Raw genomic sequence first — 21,482 nt, 5'->3', positions numbered from 1 at the left:
ACGATTTTAAAGCAAGCTACTAATTTCATTGAAGAAAGTGAAGCTCTCCCTCCACAGATTCAAAAGTTTTTTCAATAATTTGCTTTCAAGGGTCTTTCAAAGTCAATCTAATTCAAATAAAGCAATAAAAACATCAGCAAGTTCATGTACAATACAGTTTAGAAGAAAAAAAAACCCAATACTTTAAACACAAGTGGGAGTTGCTTCTTATTCCTGTATTTTTCAAACATAACACTATGACATCTTTACCACTAAAATTCAGGTATTCTGTGATGAACTGACTAAAAATACTACAAAATCTTTAGAGATAAACTCTCTCCCGAGGTGCTACACAAAATCCACATGCATGCATCTTGCAAATTCTCCAGAACTCAGTAGGCTGCACTGTGCAGTAGAGCTCCAAATGCAGTTTCAGATCCAGTCCTCCAAAATGTTGTAGCACTATAGCCCACAGAGTAGTCTACTGATGAAACAAAATTGGTATCACCAGACCGGTCACATCTAAACATCTTAAGTTTAGCAGTGCTCTATTGTTACCGAAGCTACATTTTTAGCTAACCTCTGTCTCACTCCATCTCTGAGAACACAGCAGAGCTAAAGGACAAATAAATCTTTCAACAAATTACAACAGTAGTCTGATACCTGTATCTTCAAAAACTAAATCAAATCTCAAGTAGACAATTCAACACCTTATTAAAATCCAAGATTCGCAAATTAAAGCTTAGCAAAGCCATATCCTATCCCACAGAAAATCTTCCTATGAGGAGGCCTCTACTCCTCATGGAGGCTGTTACCACATAGGACCTCTATGATAAATAGTTACTTATGTATGAAAAAAACAAAACTGAAAACAAACGTATTTAGACAACTTTGCCACATGGAAAGTAATTACAGTCCATAGAATTAAGGTAAGTTTTTTCGCTAATGCTCTCTGAATCATTAGACTTCACTACCAACATACTCTGCACAGTTGAAGATGGAATGTGATGATAATGAAGGAGATGATAGTGCCCCTACAGTTTCACAGAAGCACAAAGCACATGTGTATCAAGAATAGTGTGACCAGCAGGAATAGGGAAGTGATCCTGCCCCTGTACTCGGCACTGGTGAGGCCGCACCTGGAATATTGTGTCCAGTTTTGGGCCCCCCGCTTTAAGAGAGATATTGAGCTCCTGGAGCGAGTCCAAAGAAGGGCAACTAAACTGGTCAAGGGGCTGGAAAATAAAACTTATGAGGAGTGGCTGAGGGAGTTGGGGCTGTTTAGCCTGGAGAAGAGGAGGCTGAGGGGAGACCTGATTACGGCCTATAAATACTTGAGAAAAGATGGCGGGGAGGTAGGGGAAGGGCTCTTTACATTAGTGATGGGTAATAGAACAAGAGGAAATGGGTATAAGCTTAGTCAGGGGAGATTCAGGTTGGATGTTAGGAAGTATTTCTTCTCTGAAAGGGTTGTCAGCCACTGGAATAAGCTGCCCAGGGAGGTGGTTGAGTCCCCATCCCTGGATGTGTTTAAGAATAGGGTGGATGAGCTACTTGAGGATATGGTTTAATGGGGATTAGGGATGGTTGGACTCGATGATCTCTAAGGTCTTTTCCAACCTAGAAATCTACGAATCTATGAATCTACAGACTCTATCAAATACTAACATAAGAAGGCACCATGTCTGATAATTTGCTCAGTAGTGCAAATACAGTATATGCAATTCTTAAGAGCACAGTAATTACCGAGAACCACAATATACTCATAAAAGACAACACAAACCAATTTTCAATGTGCAGGTTGCATCTGGATCTGTGGAAACACACCTTTTGGAACGTTTCACTTCATCAGATGTCAGCACTACAAAAAAGAGACCTCCAGCCTTTCACGAAGATGACGCCTTTCTGTGAGGTCCACAGGAAACACTGACTGAAACAAACTTGAGGAACCAAAATGCCAAAACTGACACTGAAGGTGATACAACCATCCCATTCTTTGGCAAGCCTTTGACTCCTGTTGTTCGCAGGTGAGACCCAAACAACCAAACGCCAAGGAACCGCCGGAGCTGAAACACTGTCCATGGCAGGACCCGAGGGATGCCAAGAGTCCTGCAATTCCAAAGCCACCGGAATTTATGGGATCTCAGAGCATTGAGAGAGCCTCGAGTTCTGGCTCCTCAAGTACCCATTCTAAAGCAAAATGATACTCTGTAGCACACAATATTCCACATACTAAATTGAAGTGTTCTCTTCTGATTTGAGGAAAGCATAAAGTTCCTGTTAACAAAAGACAGAAAAACGCCTAACACAAAACTGTCATGTCTTTAACCCCTCTAAAATTACATGCCCCAAGAAGGCAAATTGTAATTCACTCCAGTACTCTCCAATTTAATTCTTCTGCACAAAACAAAACCTCATACTCCAAATTTCTATGCAAACTCAAAGCCAATAGTAATCAGCTACATAGTTCCTCAATCATTTCTATATTATACAAAAATCTCCAAGTTCAACTGAGCCGAATTCCACATGGAGAGGGGGAAGTGATGAACATCTCTCCCAGTAGATACAGGACTCAATAAGAAAGAATGTCTCAGAATTATTACTCTCAAAGGGAAAAAAATCTTACCTTGGAGAAGGTAAGATTGGAGAAGGTAAAATCTTAACTACAGAAGAATCTGTGAACAAAATGTCTGAAAACATACAAGAAAAGAACTTAATGGGAACCACTGAGCAGCTAACAAGCAGTAGAAAATACAGAGTGATCTGAAACAGAAGAACCATAGCAGCAGAGGATAAAAATCTAACACATTACCCCTACAGTATGTTTCTCACACTAATCTATCTTGCACTATAAGTGGGTTCTGTAAATTTAAGGATTCAACAAACTGGAAGGAAAAGCGAAAGGATTAACTAAGTTTTATTGTGATTTCATTCTGTTTTATAATATTCAAATATTTCACTCACCTTTATGTGATTTATAGGTGGATAGTGTCATAATAGTCTTAGACATTGCAGACACCTGAATGAAATTTAGGTATTTTCTACCACTCAAACACAATCCAGCTTCAGAACTCATGGCTCACCTGGAGGTAAATCAGGGTCAGGAGAAGCAGATTGCTGAACACGTCGTGGTTTTATTGCTGATTTTGTGCTTTCTGTGGTACTGCGGTTTGTTGAACTGGAACCACAACTTTCGTGGTCTTCCTGCTAAAAGAAAGGAAAGCAACTTAGTCAACTAAACAAAAAGAAAATAAGTGCGTGTAAAGATTTGGCAAATCAAACTTCTGTAGGTTTTCTTCATCAGTTCAAACCTGTACATGCATCTAACTACAGATATTATTACAAAAACAGCAGGACAACATTAAAAAATTATTTGCAATGAATATTTTCACGAATTTTTATTTAAGAAAAAAAAAAACACCTCGGTCATTTAATTATTAATTTCAATGGAACACATTTCATCTAGCTGCATTTCTGCTGAAACACTTCTTCCTGAGAAACTTCCTTCCAGAGAGCCCTGCAGACTACCAAAACCAAATATGAGAAACTACCAAATTTTATGAGCTTACGCACCTACTCTTGAAACCACCTCCGACAGTTCCAAGACGTCAGAGTCACATCCTTCCTAATACAGCTAAATGAAGTTGATTCACAAAGCAAAATATTTTTGCAGACTTCTAAAACATGGTCCCAGAAAAGATAAATGAACTAAGGGCGCCTGCTCGTCTTGGGCTTCTGTATAACTTCTTCACCTTAAGGAATTCAGAGGCAGGAAACATAGCTCATCATTAGAGAACATGATATAAGTCTTACAAGCCTTACAAGATTAAATTCACAGACACAAGAAAAACTTAATTAGCTAAATTCAGGGTCTTATGTACTCTACTAGTATTCTCATTACATTCCAGAATGACAGTTTAACTACAAGACTCAAGCTCAAGAAAGTCAAGAAGAGTAATGCAAATATTCTTGTATTAGAAGAGCAGGTTAGAGAGGAAGCAGATTCTTACAACTTTTGACCCAAGCCAAATTGTCTCCTCAATAGATGCAGTCTCTTGCAAAAAGAGAGAGAAATGTTGTCTACATCATGGCACTACCAGGATCACACAACGCGTTCACAAAAAGAAAGGTTCAGGAAACAAATGTCAAGCACTGCAGCATGAAGCTATAATATTTTTAAGTCCTCTAACCACCTAAAAGCAAACACCTTAAACTGTGCTGGGTTTTTGTACTGGATAGATTATGGGTTTCCCCGCCTGCTGCCTAGCATTTTTAATAATCTCACAGAAATTACCAAATGGAATCTTCACATGACTTGCTTCTTAATGTTTTTTGCATTAAAAATAAAAAAAATTGTTACATGTAATAATACATTTTAAATAGAAGTCTGCAACTATTGAAGACAGTTTCTTTCCTTCCACTCCATATTTAGAAAAACAGAACACAGATGGAAATTCTCTGATAAAGTGGAAACACCATTTCATTAAGAAAAAAATTATGATGAGCAATATAATCAGCCTGGGACAGGAGGTGAGAAGGGGAACAGAAGGCTGAACTTACTTGGAGAAACTGCAGAAGACAGACTCATTCAAACATTAGAAGAGTAGAAGATAGCTTCTAAAAGAAGGATGAGTTACCATAAAGGATTTCAGCTTTTCCAGTCATTAATATAGAACTGAAACAAGCTGTTCGTTGTTTTTTTAATTTATGGTTAATTGGTCATTTCAGTCATACAGGACTTTCCCATTCCAGCACACGAAAAAATGAGTGTTTAGCATTAACTCTGTTCAGAGGGTGTTTGCTTGCTTTCTTACCTCTGTTTTTCATCGAAGAACATGAGTCTCCTGAAAACTAACTCAGAACTTCTAACTACAGCGCAGCTTCATTAGAAAGCCACCACTCTCCTCATGGCATACCTGAGCAATAATGACAGCTTCAAGCTCTTGCTTTATCTTTCAATCTGAGGTGAGAGAAGCCTCTTCATCAACATGTATATTTTGTAATCAGAAAATTTCAGCTCTCCTTCACATCTCCAGCTGACTAAGAAAAATTAGATCATAGACTTTTAAGCTAAAATTTTTGAAATAACTTTTAACCATACCTTCTTTCTTGGAAACTAGTTCATATGTAGCACGAAAATATTTTTTCAGATGAGTCATCACACTGCTATTTATGTTTTGAACTTGCAAAAAAAAAAAAAAAAAAAAAAAAAAAAAAAAAAAAAAAAGAGATGTCAGAGTGACCAAACAGCTCAACTAGCACATTTCCTTCTTTCCTGAGCTCACTTACAGATTGTACAGAATGCTGTGGTACGACTATCTAATGATTTGATCTGATAGGATGACATTACGCTTGCCTTTTAATATTTGTTGGCTACAAGAAATGGAAAGGGGGCCAGGGAGATGGAGAAGGCACTTCATTTTTGATGTGTTAACTGTATCAAGCCTGTCTATATTCAAATAGTACTACTAACACTTAAAGATGAAATAAGAGTGGTTTAAGCTTTTACCACTTTCAGAGAATTAGACATACACACTAGTACACTGGGTTTTGGCAAGTTCTGTTTTAATTTAAAGGGGCAGAGAACCCTTAGATTGTGTTAATTTTGAAAGAAAGTCTCAAATCTTAACCTCTATATAAATTCAATACAATAAGCTTTTTATATTTCTATTGTGATGGAAAATGGCTGCAACCATTTAGAGCATGTTGAACCTAAAAGTAATCAAAACAAGAATGCACATGTTCCAACATGGTGCCAAAATACAACACAAAAATTTATTTCAGAAATACACTGATGTGACTTAATCCACAAAGTAACAGAGTATACCTACATTTAAGAAGAATTCAACCTGACCAAACATTTGAAAATAGTTTTTTTATAATCTGGGAAAACATCCATTCATTTCCTTACATTACACAAGTATCATAAAGTTTTTAGAGCTGCATGAGGTTTTTTGGAGCGTGAACACACACCATTTTTCACAACAACTGCTGATAACTTTATAAAGCAAATGTTGTATTCTTTAATTACGGGAAGATGATAACAGTGGCCATGACATTATAGGAACTACATTCCTATGTAGACATATATCCAAAATCTTTCTGTATCTGCATGCTTTTCTGCTCAATGTTAACTTTAAGAGCACACTATTAATTTCTCAAACATGTGGCTGTCTCTAAGCCCATAAGTAAAACATGTTCATTAAAAAAATTGGAAAAAGTTCCAAGCGAACTGCCAAAACTAGCATAATTATGAAACTATTTAACACTGGAACCAACTAGAGTCACACGCTGTGTCTGTATCACAGTGATGTCATCAGAAACACCCAGCCAAAAGGCACTTAAACTACTGCACTCCCATAAATCCATCTCACACCAAACGACAAACATCTTAAAGTCAAAATTATACTGAGGGTGGGAAGGGAGTTACATTCTAGAAGTGCTAATAACTATAGTTATAGCATGAGATTTGATAAATAACCATTCATTTTAGCATTAACAAGAGTGATTTCAAACAATAGTCACAACTGGAAAACTAAGAAAAAAAAATCACTTTACATATCTAGAGAGATGATCTTTGAAGAAACTAACACATGTACAAAAATATCTTTTCCCACTAGCTTTTATCATAAACAAAGTCTAGAAAACTTAAATTTTAACATTAGGTTCTGCTTATGGGAGTTGTTATACAAATATAAGGAAGAAATTCTTCATTCTGAGGGTGGTGAGGCACTGGAACAAGTTGCCCAGAGAAGCTGTGGACGCCCCATCCCTGAAGGTGTTCAAGGCCAAGTTGGATGAGGCTTTGAGCAGCCTGATCTAGTGAAAGGGGCGCTGGATCTAGGTGATCTTAAAGTCCCTTCCAACCCAAACCATTCTACGATTCTACGAAATATAACTTGGATCAGGACAAATAAAAGGCTCCTTTTTCCCTTTTGGCAAATATGTCAGACCAGGTACTCAGATTAAATGTTTTTGTAGAGCATTTAAGCAAGTCATAAGAAACATGCTAAAGACATCTAGGCTAGTAAATTTACATTTGAGTTCCTCAGTCAATTTTCTACTGCAATATAAAACAGTTATTGCAAGGTTTAAAGTGAATTACTATTGACAATACCTGAACACATACTAGATGAGGTTTATTATTATCTTTCCTAATAAGTGGAGTTTATCTCTGTTTATTTTTCTGTTTTCTGCATTTAAAATAGATAATTCTTTTTCTCTTTAAAAAGACACTTTCTCATTTTAAAATACATATATCCTATTTATTGTACAAAACCTCCAAAATGTCTCATAACCACGCTTTATGGGAAAATAACATATTCTCCTGGGGATCACTTAGCTATTTATGCAAATATTGTCCCTCCAATTTCATCAGATCAACTTAAAGAAAGAGAAAATTGAGTTCTTGGAAAAAAAAAAAAAAGAACCACCCCACACACATAGCAAAATGTGTAAAAACATTTTAAATTTTAAAAACCCAAACCAATCCTAAGTACCTACTGCACAAACTTGCAGAGTTCTCCATCACCATCTTCTTTTTTCCTCTACAAAATTTGGGGGTTTTTTATCTTTTGTTATTTCTAAAACAATGAGCTTAATATCCTTTATCAGTCAGTAAAAGATATGTATTACTACTCTGTAAAACATATCTTAAACGGCAAGATGCAAAAACTGCTAGACAGGGACTCATTTCCCACTACTGGCCTGGGCTTACATGGCTAAGTAGTTAGTTGCCTGTGGCAAGACTAAAAGTAATATTCAGAATATACTCGTTCTAGCAAGGCCTTTCACATGGTCTCCTGCACAGATCTCATTCCCAAATTGGTGAGATATCGACTGGATAGTGGGAGATCAATTGGGTGAAAAGTGGCTGGACCACTGGGCTCAAAAGGTTGTAGATCAGGGGTACTAAGTTCAAGTAGCGGCTGATTACTAATGGCATCCTTCAGGGATCAGTACCAAGTCCATGAAGTTTAACATCCTTATTAAAGACCTGGAAGACTGGATAGAAGGCACCCTGAAAAAGGCTGTGGGTGGTATCAACCTAGGGGTAGGAGTCGACGCACTGGTGAGCAGAGCTTCTGTTGACAGGGACCTTGAGAGGCTGAAGAAACTCCATGAAGTCCAGATGCAAACGTTAAGTCCTGCACCTGGGAAGGAGGTACTCCGTGTAACTGTACACAGTAAGACCAAAGTTGCTAGCAAGCAGCTTTGCAAAAAACAATCCAAGGGTCCCAGTGGACAGCAAGTTGAATAGGAGTCAGCAGCATACCCTTACTGCAAAGAAGGCCAACTATGTGTTGGGCTGTATCAGCAAAGGTGAAGGCAGGGGCATGATTCTTCCCCTCTCTTTGGCCCTTGTGAGATGTTGTGTGGAATACTGCACTCAGTCTAGGGCTTTCCAGTACAAAAAGGACATGGATGTACCAGAACTAAGTTCAATGGAGGGCCACCATGATGGTTAGGGGACTGAAGCACATAAGCTCTCCCTGAAGAGAGATTGAGACAACTGGGGATATTCAGCCTGGAGAAGGGAGATCCTACTGCTGTATACAGCTACCCATTGGCAGGGTACAGAGAAGAAGATGGAATCAGACTCTGTGTCCATTGCCACAGTACACCTTTGACAAATCTGAAACACAGGCAATTTTGAAAAAAAGAAAGCCTTGAAGAAGAGAAAGAAAAAAAAGAAAAAAGAAAGCCTTGAAGAGAAAGCCTTGCCTTCTTGTATAGGGAAAAGGAGGGCGATGAAGTATTTCACCAGGAGGGTGATCAAGTATTGGAACAGGCTGCCCAGAGACATGGTGAAGTCTCAATCCCTGGAGCTATTCAGCAAAGCCCTGGAGCAACCTGCTATAATGGGACTTGCTTTGGGCATGAGGTTCGACTAGATCATCCCAAATTGCTCTCCATTTTCTCTCCATGCAAGAGTAAAAGAAAAAGTAACACAAGTTTTTAAAAATATTATATTAAAAATGCACTACAAGTTTCCCTAAAATGGTAAGCGCTATCAAGATCTTGCTTTCAAAAAGATATCTGAAGATGTTTCACTGCTATATAATTGTCAATATGCATTATACACATACACAAATGGAAAAATTCGTTCATACTACGCTTCTGCCTAACTTTGCAACACTTCTGCTGGCTAGCACAGGTCAAGTATTACTTACAAATGAGTCAGCAACTTTAATACAGCCTCAATAATTTCATTGTAGAATTATCCTGCAAATGATATTTTACTAAGAGTCAAAAACAAACTGAAACTGACATACAGAAACAGAAAATTAATTTTATTATTTTTTTTAACAAACAGCCAACTAGAAGCCTAACAACACTGAAACAGAGAAAAACCAGTGACTTAAACATGACATCCGTAAATCTTTTGGAACTTGTGTTAATAGTCTAACGCACACTAACTTTAAAATTATATACATATATGCATATTTTAAAATTATGACAGTATAAAATACTGAAAAAGATTTAGCCAAATCAGACTGGGTTACTATTTTGTTGAATAATCTAAGAGTTCTGTATTATATGGGGAAAACTATATATAGTTTATACATATAGACTTGTTGTACCTTCAAAAGTCTATTTTCTTTCACTGTTACAAAACCAGATTTTTAATTTTTTCACACTGGCAAATCACATACCTCACAGTGAGTACTCAGAAATTAAGCTCTGTCTTTCTCTAAGGCAGATGAGAACATGATTTATTTTTCTACTTAATTTTTTTTTCAGTACTATTTCATGTAGAGACATGTCAAAAATCAACTCCAAATTATGTACCAGACTATGAAGGAGAAATACCAAGGCATTTGGGGCACAGGTGCAGTCACAAAGCACCTTGACGAGCAGAGGGAATAAACAAGGGTAATTTGTTGAAGAAAAACGGACAAACTGGAGTAATCAAGAAACAATTTAGCAAGGCATTTGCATCTTGTTGCATCTGATCTCAGCTGATGTTAGATTTAGAGAAACAAATAGTAACCAGCAAGTCACACGAAGATACCCCTGCGAGGTCAGGAGGCTACATCCATCTCTCAGTCTGTTATCATAAGCCATGCTTTGTTAATTCTGTATCAGCATAGCACAATATGCTCTGAAATAGAGATACAAGTTAAAAATCTATGTGAAAGCCGTGGACAGGCTAAAATGCTGCCATAGCATCCTTAACTGAAAGCCAAGAAGCTTGCAGGAAGTCTGTTGCACTGACACTGCAGAACATGGGCTGCCTGCCTATCGATTTTTGGGCAGTAACATCTCCCTGGGATGTTGCTACTGTTTTGATTAGCTGGTTATTTGAGGTATTTGAGGAACATTCCTTTGTTCACAAGAAAGGGAGCTGTCAGAGCCTGAAAGCCTATGGTGATAAGGCCATAGAGCCAAAGATAAATAAATTAGGCTATTCTCACTAAGTGCTCCTCAGAAATACACTCCAATTTCTCAACACTCAAGACAGATAGAGTGATAAATAAAATGATTTTGCAAGACTTTTTGAGGGAAGCGAGTTGTACAAATATCTTCTTTCTATTTTGGAAAGAAAGTTGTATTATAAACTGTTAACTGATCATCTAGTAAAGTCTCTGTATTGTGTTTAAAAAAAAAAAAATATGAGGCCACCTACCATGATGTAAGTGCTTTTTAATAGAAACAAACATCTCAGAATGGCTTTTCTGCAATTTCTCCTAGGATAAGCTTTTTAAAGATTTCACTCTATCTCGTGCTACAGAAAGTTTGCCTAATGGTTTGGTTTGGGGACATCTGGGTGGGGGCATCTTAAATCCGTAACACTATTCTGTGTTTGCTTAATATCTATCACAGTGGAGTCCTGATCCATGACTCAAAGCTACAAAGAGGAAAACAACAAACAAAGAAATATTACAGTAGAAACTTGCAGCTACACTCAAGATTTGGCATTGCTATAGAGGGAAGGATGGAAGGGACGAAACAGAAGCAATTTCTAAATGTTTGCTCCACAAAACTCACAGTGCACAGAACTAACAGTAATTCTCACAGCAGGGTGGGCTGAAAGGAATGGGGTCGGGAGGAGAGACAGAGCAGAAAGACTAGGGCTAAGTGAGCTCCCGCAGCAAAACTGATGATGTGGCACATCCTCGATATAGGATGGACGTGGGCTATAAAGGGTCTTAGTGGCCCACAGATTCTCTGTGCCTGGAAATGAGAAGGAAGAGGAGCAGAAACAGTTTACCCCAAAAGACTGGAAGGAAAGAGTGACAGGAAACGCGCTCAGGAGAACAGACTGCAAATATGAGAAGAAAAGAGGCAAGAAGTGACCTACAACATTTTTATTCTCTTTTCCAACTTGTGTTCAGAAGCAATCAAACATAATAAAATTAAGAATGTTAAAAGAACTGATTAAAAAAAAAACTTTTTCAAAAATTACATCTGAACAAACCAGAACATATATTTGACATTGAAACAATTTATCTCCATACATGGAAACTCCAGAGCATAGTTTAACTGTTCTGCTGTCATCCAGACTAACGCACAATTTAGGGGCTGTTACAGGACCGCCTCACCCACAGACAGGTGCAGCCCCTGAACCAGTCACCACCATAACAAACATTTTTCTCTCACACCACTGCATTTCTTCTGTGTACAGTAATGGTATTTAAGCCAGTTTATATTTTTTTTTATGTGCTATTTTTGAAGACACTGAACCAAAGACTGGACAGACTCTCATCCTTGTTACACATCCCTTGAAATATTAATTATTCTGGCATTTATGAAGTATGTAGCACTGCACACTGCAGGAAGATTGAAATACCATTGTGAGCACCGCTCAGTCACATCACTGATTCATTAAACCACATCTGGGAACCATTAGCAAAACCTTGGCCCATTCAGGTCACTCCTCCTATTGTAATCTGTTCCACCTGCTAGATGGTAGCACCAGTCCCCAACCCTACTTCAGCTGGCTCCAGACTCTTCACCAAGACATCACTTTCCTTCAACACCATGACATGGCGGCAGATTATTAACAGTACTTATTTCCCCCACTGTCCAAGTGGGTTGTAGTTTCAGCTCCATTTCACACTTTATTTAGGGGTCCTTCCCTCTAACAGATTTCCTACTGCACTTTATTAGAAAGCCAGACTCCGTGCGCAAGAATTCCCTCCACCAAACACCTGCCAAGGATGCAGTTATAATTTTTATAACAACATCACCTTGCTACCCACTTCCTTCAGAGGAAGGTGTAATACTGTCCAGACCAAGCTTTCTCCTAATCCCAAGCACTATTGAGCAGCATACCTACAGCAGGGCCCCAGTAAATTGAGTAATCTCCAGCTCTTAAATTTCTAACATCAGGACAAACCTCTGACTCATGACAGAGGAAGGCCTGAGGCACAAAGCTTTGCTTGGAGAACTTACTATCCAAGCAAGCTCTTTTCATTGAGGAGCATCATTTAAGCAGTTTGGCTTTTGGCAGCTCTCAAAAAAGAGGAAAAAAGCTGTGAAAAAAGAGGAAAGGAGGTAATGAAATGGCAATGGATTATACATGCCAACATTAGGAGGAGTATACCCATTAGGGTCTCCCCAGCTGCCACTGATTTTCACAAACTCATAGGTTATTATCCTTAAAGTGACTAATTCGCTATCAAAACTGTTTGAAACCAGTCAATAGGTTCAAAATGTAAAGAAGCAATGTGAAAGAAGAGGAAGAGAAGATTGAATGACAGACAAAATCATGGATGTCTGGTTTCCTTAAGATACCAAGCTTAAAACCCAACACAACTGAAAAGTGTTGGGGTCACAGATTTTAGGCTAGCAGCCCCTTCCTCCTCAGCTATTCTTTGAGATGGGTCCAAGCCAAATCTGAGCTTGTGGCCATTCTCCACAGAATACAGAGGACCAGGGGAATTCTTCCCCAGCAGGGAACAGTACTTTTCAGGAGTAGTATTTCACCACTCAGGCCAGAGTAGCAAGGTTCAAGTAGGAATGAGATTTCTCAGCCATTGGCACAGCAATACTGAAACTCTCTACAGTTTTCACTGCATTCAGCCAATTCAAAAGCATTGGGAATGTCATTAAAGCAAAAGCGAGGTCTCCCCATGGAACACAATCTACAGCAGGAGATTGGAACATCGACATGATAGAAGTAGAAAACACTTCTCCTTTTTAAGAACTAAGCACAATCTTCACAAAAAGAACTGTAATGGCTTTTTAGCACGATGTTAAGACAAAACTTCATCTCCTAACTTACTTCCAATAGCTATCCTTATGCAGTATACTTTTTGTGCATTCTATGCAAACACATGTAACACTATGTAACTGTATTACTAATGCTATGTAAGAACGATATTCAAATAGATTTAACAAATTAAAATCTACCCAGCTGAAACATTGTTTGTCCTAATTTCGACAGTTTTCTAACTCTTCAGCTGATCATATTCTAAACATAGAAGACAAGTTAGTGGAGGATTCCAGTTATTTCCAGCTACTTAGCTGCGTCAAGCAAAACTTCCATAAAAACGAGGCAATAGTTTTATTTAAAATTCTATTTACACATTAATAGCCCTACTATATTTGTTACAGCTCACTAAGTTTTGTATTTTATTTTTATTCTTTCTTTTTTAAGTTAACTTCAGATACCACTGCGAGGAAGAACAGATTTTCACCGAACGATTTATCAATTACAATTACATCCGATCTAAACAACACCAGTTAACAAAACCAATGGACTAAACTGCAAAGCTGGCTAAACAGCTGCAAAAACTTCCTGGTTAAACAACGTAAAAAGAGTGTACATAAGTGCAACTTATTCAAAACATGTATATTAAGGAGTTTTTATCAGTCATTTCTTTTGCGATTGTCAGTCTGTGATGTGTACACCATTTCAGGGAATTTATCACTATTAATAATGCACTGCTTTTTAACTAAGAAAGCTTTTGAAACATTACCTTAAACCTGAAGAAACAACGATTTATCTTCTAAAATAGTCACCAATCTATAACCATCGGAATGGTATATATAAAGAGAAGCATAGCTGTCAACACAACATTATAACTGCTGTGAAGTTTTACAAAAGACCTCTAATTATAGTAAATTTTTATCACATTGGTTACTTTAAAATACAGAGTAGCTCCTCTCAGGCAATAGGGACTTCTTAATCAGGATCCAGTATTTATTATTCTTTCTAGTGACCACCACATGCATGCAACTTCCATGCTTGCACAAATTTTAATATTCAAAATTTTTCAAATGAATATACTTTCCTTGGTACAAGCTAATCAGAAGGGATTTAGGGTTTTTTTAAATATAAAAATAAGAGCAAAACTCCTTCTCCCAAACCTGTGCCAATCATTTTGAATGGAAAAAGAATTTTTCTTTTATTCCTGGTCTAATTTGCAATGAAAGAACGAGTATAAGTTTAAAATGAACAAGGATAGTGAATGTCCGCAAGAAATGAAGTTGAGTGCCCCATGGAACAAAACATACAAATATTCTGAAAGAAGCTGGGGGGACGAAGACAGGACTGTTAGTGTTTGGTGCTCAACTGTGCACTCCAGCCCCATGGAAAAGTAAGAGATTAAAAATTGGACTACAGGATGGAGAAATAAGATTCAAAAGAACTAGGGGAAAAAAAATATGTATGTGGGAAAGTTGAAAACCTGGAAACATCCTCTAATCTCACACAATGCCAAACAGGAAAGCTCAGGGAAGATTTAGTGTTGAAGAAAATAACATATCTTGTTTCAAATTAAAACATGGAACATCATCTGTAATAAAACTACTGAATAACACCGGGCAAGAGATATATTTAAAGCTAAACTCATGAAAATATTCTCTTAAATCTATAATTCATCAATTTTTTATCTGTTTTATAAATTTAAGTTTGACATGAGTAATCGCAGGTAACACACCATTAAGTCATCAATTCATTCAGGTTTCTCTAACATTTATCATTTCACATGGTATATATTTGTTGGGATGGTAGATACTTTTAGCTTCTTCAAAAACTAACCTAAAGCATACTACCCATGATACTATAAATTCATTTAAGTGCAACTGCATTTATACCAAATGAAAAGAGAGCTTTCCTTGACTGATGTTTATCTGCAGTCCAGAAGAGCAGTTGCAACAGATAATTACATTCTTCAGAAGGCAAATCCCTCACTTGACAAAAAAAGCCTTGATCTGAACTTAAGGTAATACCAATAATTTAAGGACTAAGACAATTATTAGAATCATAGAATGGTTAGGGTTGGAAGGGACCTCACAGATCATCTAGTTCCAACCCCCCTGCCATGGGCAGGGAAACCCTCCACTACACCAGGTTGCCCAAAGCCTCATCCAACCTGGCCTTGAACACTTCCAGGGATGGGGCAGCCACAACTTCTCTGGGCAACCTGTTCCAGTACCTCACCACCTTCTGAGTGAAAAATTTCTTCCTTATATCCAATCTAAATCTCCCTTCTTTCCGTTTAAATCCATTGCCCCTTGTCCTATCACTAAATACCCTTGTAAAAAGTCCCTCTCCAGCTTTCCTGTAGGCACCCTTTAAGTACTGGAAAGCTGCTATAAGATCACCCCGGAGCCTTCTCTTCTCCAGGCTGAACAGCCCCAACTCTCTCAGCCTGTCTTCAGAGCAGAGGTGCTCCAGCCCTCGGATCATCTTCATGGCCCTCCTCTGGACCAACTCCAGCAGCTCCATGTCCTTCTTGTGTTGGGGACTCCAGAGCTGAACACAGTATTCCAGGTGGGGTCTCACGAGAGCAGAGTAGAGGGGCAGAATCACCTCCCTCGACCTGCTGGCCAGAATTGTCCACCCATGGCAATCACCCAGGGATCAAGGTCATGCTTTAGCATCCTCCTGTGGCGCAGACCATAGTCCATCCACTCTTAAATCCACCATACAGGCATCCTCCACTTGTTCTTTCCAGGGAGGTCTCCTCACTACTCTCTTTCCCCTTCTTCCCCCTCAAACAGCCTGTGGACCAAATATTTACCCTACATTTCAGACTTGGTTGAGTTACATCGTACTTGTGCCTTCAAAGTTGGACACTGCAGCTATCACTTCCGAATGAGTCCTATATACCATTAAAATAAATAAACAAATAAAATGTTAAAAGCTATGTTTGTTCAACATAAAGCATTGACACATACAAACCTCCCTGGAAATACAAAGCTCTAAAACATGTCAGTTTGAGCAATATTTTCTTCTGAAATCTTGAATAAGCATGGCCAACTGATTCTGAGAGCTGCTCTTTCTCAAAAATTTACTGTTAGGGGAGGAATACAATCTGTTTGTAGGCAATGAATCACAAACTTAAGTATTTGTTTTATACTTGGTAAGAAAAAAAATGCATCTAGTTTTCATATAGCTAACGGGCTGACACATCATTATTTCCCAATTTCCTGGTCAAGGAGCCAGTATGCAAAGAGCTACACAAGTCCACTTCATATTGAATGAATATTGAAGCGTACAGTGCTTAAATAGTCCTGTTGTGTCTATGTGAGCCCCAAAATCAGTTTGTAAGCTGTAATACGAGGTTGAAATAGACGATACACTACATATCAAGAAAGTTACCACAGGACATGATTGTGCCAGTGCATCATACTGATATGAGTTTCTTAACATAGTCACACAATGATATCTAAATATCCATCTTTTTAAACATGCTGAACTGTGTTTCCTGCATTGTGACTTTCTGTACGTTTTTAGAATGCAGCTTTCCCCCTAGATTCAGTCTGCAAAATAAATTTAGGAGAAAAAACACAGATGGCCTGAACACACTACATCTTCTATGAGTAATCTGTGTTCCTGTACTCAGCTTTGCAAAACAGTGCATGAAAACTTCTTCTGTGACACATACCAAGTAAGTGATATTCACCTGTGGTATTCACAATGCTTTATTTTATTAGAAAAATAACCTTGTCTTTAATCAAAAACTTTGCATGTGGTATATGCTGTAGGTCAGGAAGAAAATTTTTTGCCTGTTACTTTTGTAACAAACATAACTATTGCTGTAAATTAAAGATCTTTGCCTGGTTTGTTTTTCCCCCCACTCTGGTTTACACTTCAATGTGAAATATTTCCTTGGCTGATTAGGTTTTTAAAACATATAGAGATTATAGACTTGTTAAGTCTTTAAAACAACAGTACTAGAAATATACAATGAAAACCACATCTATTTACTTATTACATAAGGATATGCTTGGTTTAGAAAACCAAGCAGAGGCTTAGATTTTTCTTTTAAAATGCAAACCACTCTCACCACCACATCATTTTAGGTCAATCACAACAAAAATAGTTACTTACAAGTATTTGGAATATTACATTTTTCTGATGAGACTGTGGACTTCCTAAACTCTAAATATAACAAAACCTAAATGTCTCAAAACCTAATAGGCATGATGTGAGATAGCAAAAGACCCTAAATACAATTCTCTTGCTTCAACATGAGAGGGCCAACTGGGATTTGTTCTAGAATAAAAGCTTTGCACTGTAGTTCGGCACTAAAGGTAAGTCAACATACTGAGACACTAGTTTTTCACGTTCAGAGAACTTTGATTAAAGTAAATTACTGATGAAATCATAATTTTTACCTCTCATTGGCCTGTTTAAATAAGGTGCACAGCACTGATTTTCAAGGGGCTGCATCAAGACATTTATGGAAGGTGACCGCTCTGATTATTCACACATTCTTAAAAGCAGGAAAGTATGGCACCAATCATTCTTACCCAGCTGGACTGAGTTGAAGATAATGAACTACTAATTAACTACTCAACTCAAGGTACCTATCCTGCCTACAAGAGGCAGGCCATTTCCTCCTGGCTGCACAGGATGCAACAGCGTCCCTGGTGCCGCAGCCCAGGCTGGTGAGCAACAACTGGTGACCTCGACGTGATACATCCGTGAGACCCCGGGAAGCCCTGACTCCCTCGCCGAGCCGAGAGCCTGAGCCAAAGGAGCCGGAGCCAAAAGAGCCGGAGCCAAAAGAGCCGGAGCCAAAAGAGCCGGAGCCAAAAGAGCCGGAGCCAAAAGAGCCGGAGCCGGGAGCTCGAGCGAGAGTCCTTCGGAGAAGAAGGTAAAACCGCAAGCCCCGACGTGGTATTCGTGGGAGGGAAGCGTGCTGGAGTTGGATGAATGGGCCGGGTCTCTGCTCACCCATAAAGCCTTTGTGAAAACAAAAATGGTAAAACAAAAAGGGGGAATTATGACACCAATCATTCTTACCCAGCTGGACTGAGTTGAAGATAATGAACTACTAATTAACTACTCAACTCAAGGTACCTATCCTGCCTACAAGAGGCAGGCCATTTCCTCCTGGCTGCGGAGGATGCAACAGCATCCCTGGTGCCGCAGCCCAGGCTGGTGAGCAACAGGAAAGCACTTTGAAGCTGCTGAAGAATCACAACAAAAAGGCTGGGAATTACCAAGTCTCAGGGTACTGCACCTTCTTACTCTTTCCTTATCAATTCTGATCTACAGCTGCAAAAAGCAACAAAACAGAGTAACTCGTCACAGTAGCTTTGGGTTCTGTCCCCAAGGGCAAATGACCAAAGTCAACAGAAACATTTCTCTTATGCAGAACACCTTTATGTTTTAAGTTTTTTGGACAAGACTAAATCCTCACAAAAATATTTTAACCAACTCTAACCTCAACTTCAACAGTCTTCAAAAGCAGCACAAACCAAAGGCCTCCAAAAGGAATTTTTGCTGACTGCTGAAGGACAGAAAACTGCAGGAATAGAAGAGCACGCGCTGAAAATGAGAGGGGCTTTTCAGCTGAATTAAAAAAAAAAAAAAGCTGCTTATCCAGGCTAAAATTTGGGCATGTTCCATACAGTGCTGAGGAAATGATTATGCAAAAATACATGGTGCACATCACATTTCAGAGGGCTCAAGAAGCATCAATATACTCAGCACTTCTGTTCTAGTCCTCACTTCCTTTATTCTCTCCCTCACTACTCCTATCCAAATGTTACACTTGGCTTAGCACATTCCATTATGTTTAAGTCCATCCATCCACCCATATTCACGCAACCAAATAATGACATATCTCATTTTGCCAAATATCTCAAAGAAAGTATATGCCAAGCACAGACCACTAGTTCAGTTGAGCCCTTTCCTATGCTTACTCCTGTTAAAATTGTCAAATTACAGTGTCCCAATCTCTGTAACAAGTTCTGAACACGAAAACCTTCTCCTCTTCCGCGTGTAAGGAGGGGAAAGGAAGAAAGTACTCTATTTCTGCCTTCCATCCAAAAGTCTCATGTTGTTCCCCTACTGCAAGTGCCATTAGCCCAGAGCATGTACCTGGGAGAGCATCAGCCCTGTAGCGGTATATACATTGGGGAGATTCATTAAATCACCAAAGTTGAAGTTTTCTCTTGTACTTCCAAGTGTGCAGTAACAACGCCAGAGATAATTCTGCCCAGGGAGGTAGTTGAGTCCCCATCCCTGGATATGTTTAAGAAAAGGGTGGGTGAACTACTTCGGGATATGGTTTAATGGGAGATTAGGCACAGTTGGACTGGATGATCTCTAAGGTCTTTTCCAACCTAGAAATCTATGAAATCTATGATTTCCTAGGGCTGCTAGCCCTGCAATCATTCTGATCAGTTTTTTCAAATTCTTTGTAAGTCTACCCAAGAAAAATTTTCAGGCATCAAACTAATTTTTTGGTGTTATGTGTTAGCCTGAGGAAGAAACTTGATTTATGGTAGCCCTAAAGATCAAGCAAATTAGTTCAATTTATGGACACTTTCTTACAAGAAAAATCAGACTAGATGATCAAAGAGCTCCTGGTAGTCTTAAATTCATCCAAGATGGTAGGAAGCTTCTTCCATAATTATGTACTCTAATATTGACTACTGAATAGTGCCAAAGGACAGACTAGTAGATGATCAGAAATGGAGGTGGGATAGTACATGTGGGAAAATGACTGAAATTGGAGGGGAATGGGAGAATATTGCTCCCCAGAATTCAGCTAATATCAGAGCAGCTCTGACATGAGGCACAGCTGCTGCTCTCAGGAACAAACAAGGCCTCAATATCCTTAAAATGGGGAGTAGAGTGATACGAAGGTATCATGGTTCATCCCTGTTATCGGGGACAAGAAACAACGAACAAAGCCCACACAATACCCTTGAAATGGGGAGTAGAGTGGTACGGAGGTATCACGGCTCATCCCTGTTATCAGGGATGAGAGGCGCCTGGTAAAGACAACCATAAAAATGCCATCAAGGGAAGTGAATCACAACCGCTGTCTCAGCAGTGATGGCAAAATTGTGTCCTTCAGCTACTAAGTCACACCTCCACCCGCCTCCGAGCTGCGACCACCCCTCAAACGAGCAATTTACACCAATCCTAATAAAACGTATGTATGACTAGAGTCACTCGAGCTCCACCTAAAAGATATGAAAAAAGTATAAAATGGCAGCAAACAAAGGGGATGTTAGGGAGAAGCCCCCCCATCGGAACGTCTGGGATCAGTCGACGGGCTGAACCTCTCTTCTCCCCCCCATAGGGACGCCTATTGGGTAAGAACTCTGTGTTATGTGCACTTACTTAATTACTTACTAACATCTTGCTAGCTATTTAGTATTATCACTGATCAGTAATCGTTTTATATTATCACTGCAGTATTTCAATTAAAGTTGTTTTTGTAGTCAGTCACTATCACCGGCTATCCTCGAACCTGTATTCTGTCACAAATAAAATATATATGCATGTTTCCGGAAACTTTTGAATTATTATAAGGAGTTGGCCCATAGTATTACTAGTGACGATCCCTTAATAAGTGGGCGAATCACCCTCCGACTCACTGAGCTGCCAAGAGAAGGCAGGGGGAGTCGGGCCCAAGGGTCTCGTCTAACTTGGGAGCTGGTATACTGGCCAAATTACCTCCTGTTTGTCTATTAGTGACGGATCCCACGATAAGTCAGACGAATCACCCTCCGACCTACTGAGCTGCCAAGAGAGGGCAGGGGGAGTCGGACCCAAGGGTCTCGCCTGACTTGGGAGCTGATAGACTGGTCTTTTGACCTCAAAACGTGACAGTAAAATTGGCGTAGTCGGCAGGATAGCCATGGATAAGCTGCTACGAAAACATAAATGTGCCCCTTCCCCAGTTGGGAAGGAGTGGGCTCAAAAGTATTGGAAGGATAAAAAGAAAGTGGTAGAATGCATTGAAAAATGTCAGGCTGAGCAGCAATTTAAAGAGGGTAAAGCAGTTGTTTGTGCAGTGCTTGGAGCCTGTTTGTCTTGTGTACAGCAAGAAGCTAAAGATTTTTCTGCCCCCTCCACACAAATTGCAGATGTAGAATACACTGCTTTAAAATCAGAAAATGAGATATTGAAATCATCATTAGCTTTTGAGAGGGAGACAAAAGAAAAACTGGAAAACCAAAATGATAAACTTAAGACTGAAAATGATCATCTTAAGTCAGAATTGGACCACCTTAAAACTCTGCTTGCTGAAGTACAGCGCAGAGAGAGAGAGGTGCTGGAAAAACAGTCCTCTGTT

At 39.0% G+C, this 21,482-nt stretch overlaps 1 protein-coding gene across 6 annotated transcripts in view; it reads right to left on the bottom strand.

Annotated features, from left to right (window-relative positions):
- VPS13B (vacuolar protein sorting 13 homolog B) overlaps positions 1-21,482 on the bottom strand; it is a 500,947-nt gene that overhangs the window by 446,993 nt on the left and 32,472 nt on the right. For 4 of the 6 annotated variants that reach the window (XM_086608763.1, XM_086608762.1, XM_086608766.1 and 1 more), the window contains exon 4: positions 3,063-3,186. In XM_086608763.1, coding sequence (XP_086464889.1) covers positions 3,063-3,186 — 124 coding nt within the window. The remainder of the gene's footprint in view (positions 1-3,062; positions 3,187-21,482) is intronic. The other 2 variants (XM_086608764.1, XM_086608767.1) reach the window with 1 other exon arrangement.

This window comes from Tauraco erythrolophus, chromosome 3 (genome assembly GCF_009769465.1).
Source record: "Tauraco erythrolophus isolate bTauEry1 chromosome 3, bTauEry1.pri, whole genome shotgun sequence".
NCBI classification, from domain to species: domain Eukaryota; kingdom Metazoa; phylum Chordata; class Aves; order Musophagiformes; family Musophagidae; genus Tauraco; species Tauraco erythrolophus.
Note: the sequence above shows the minus strand (reverse complement) of the source record. Positions and strands in the feature narration are given on the sequence as shown.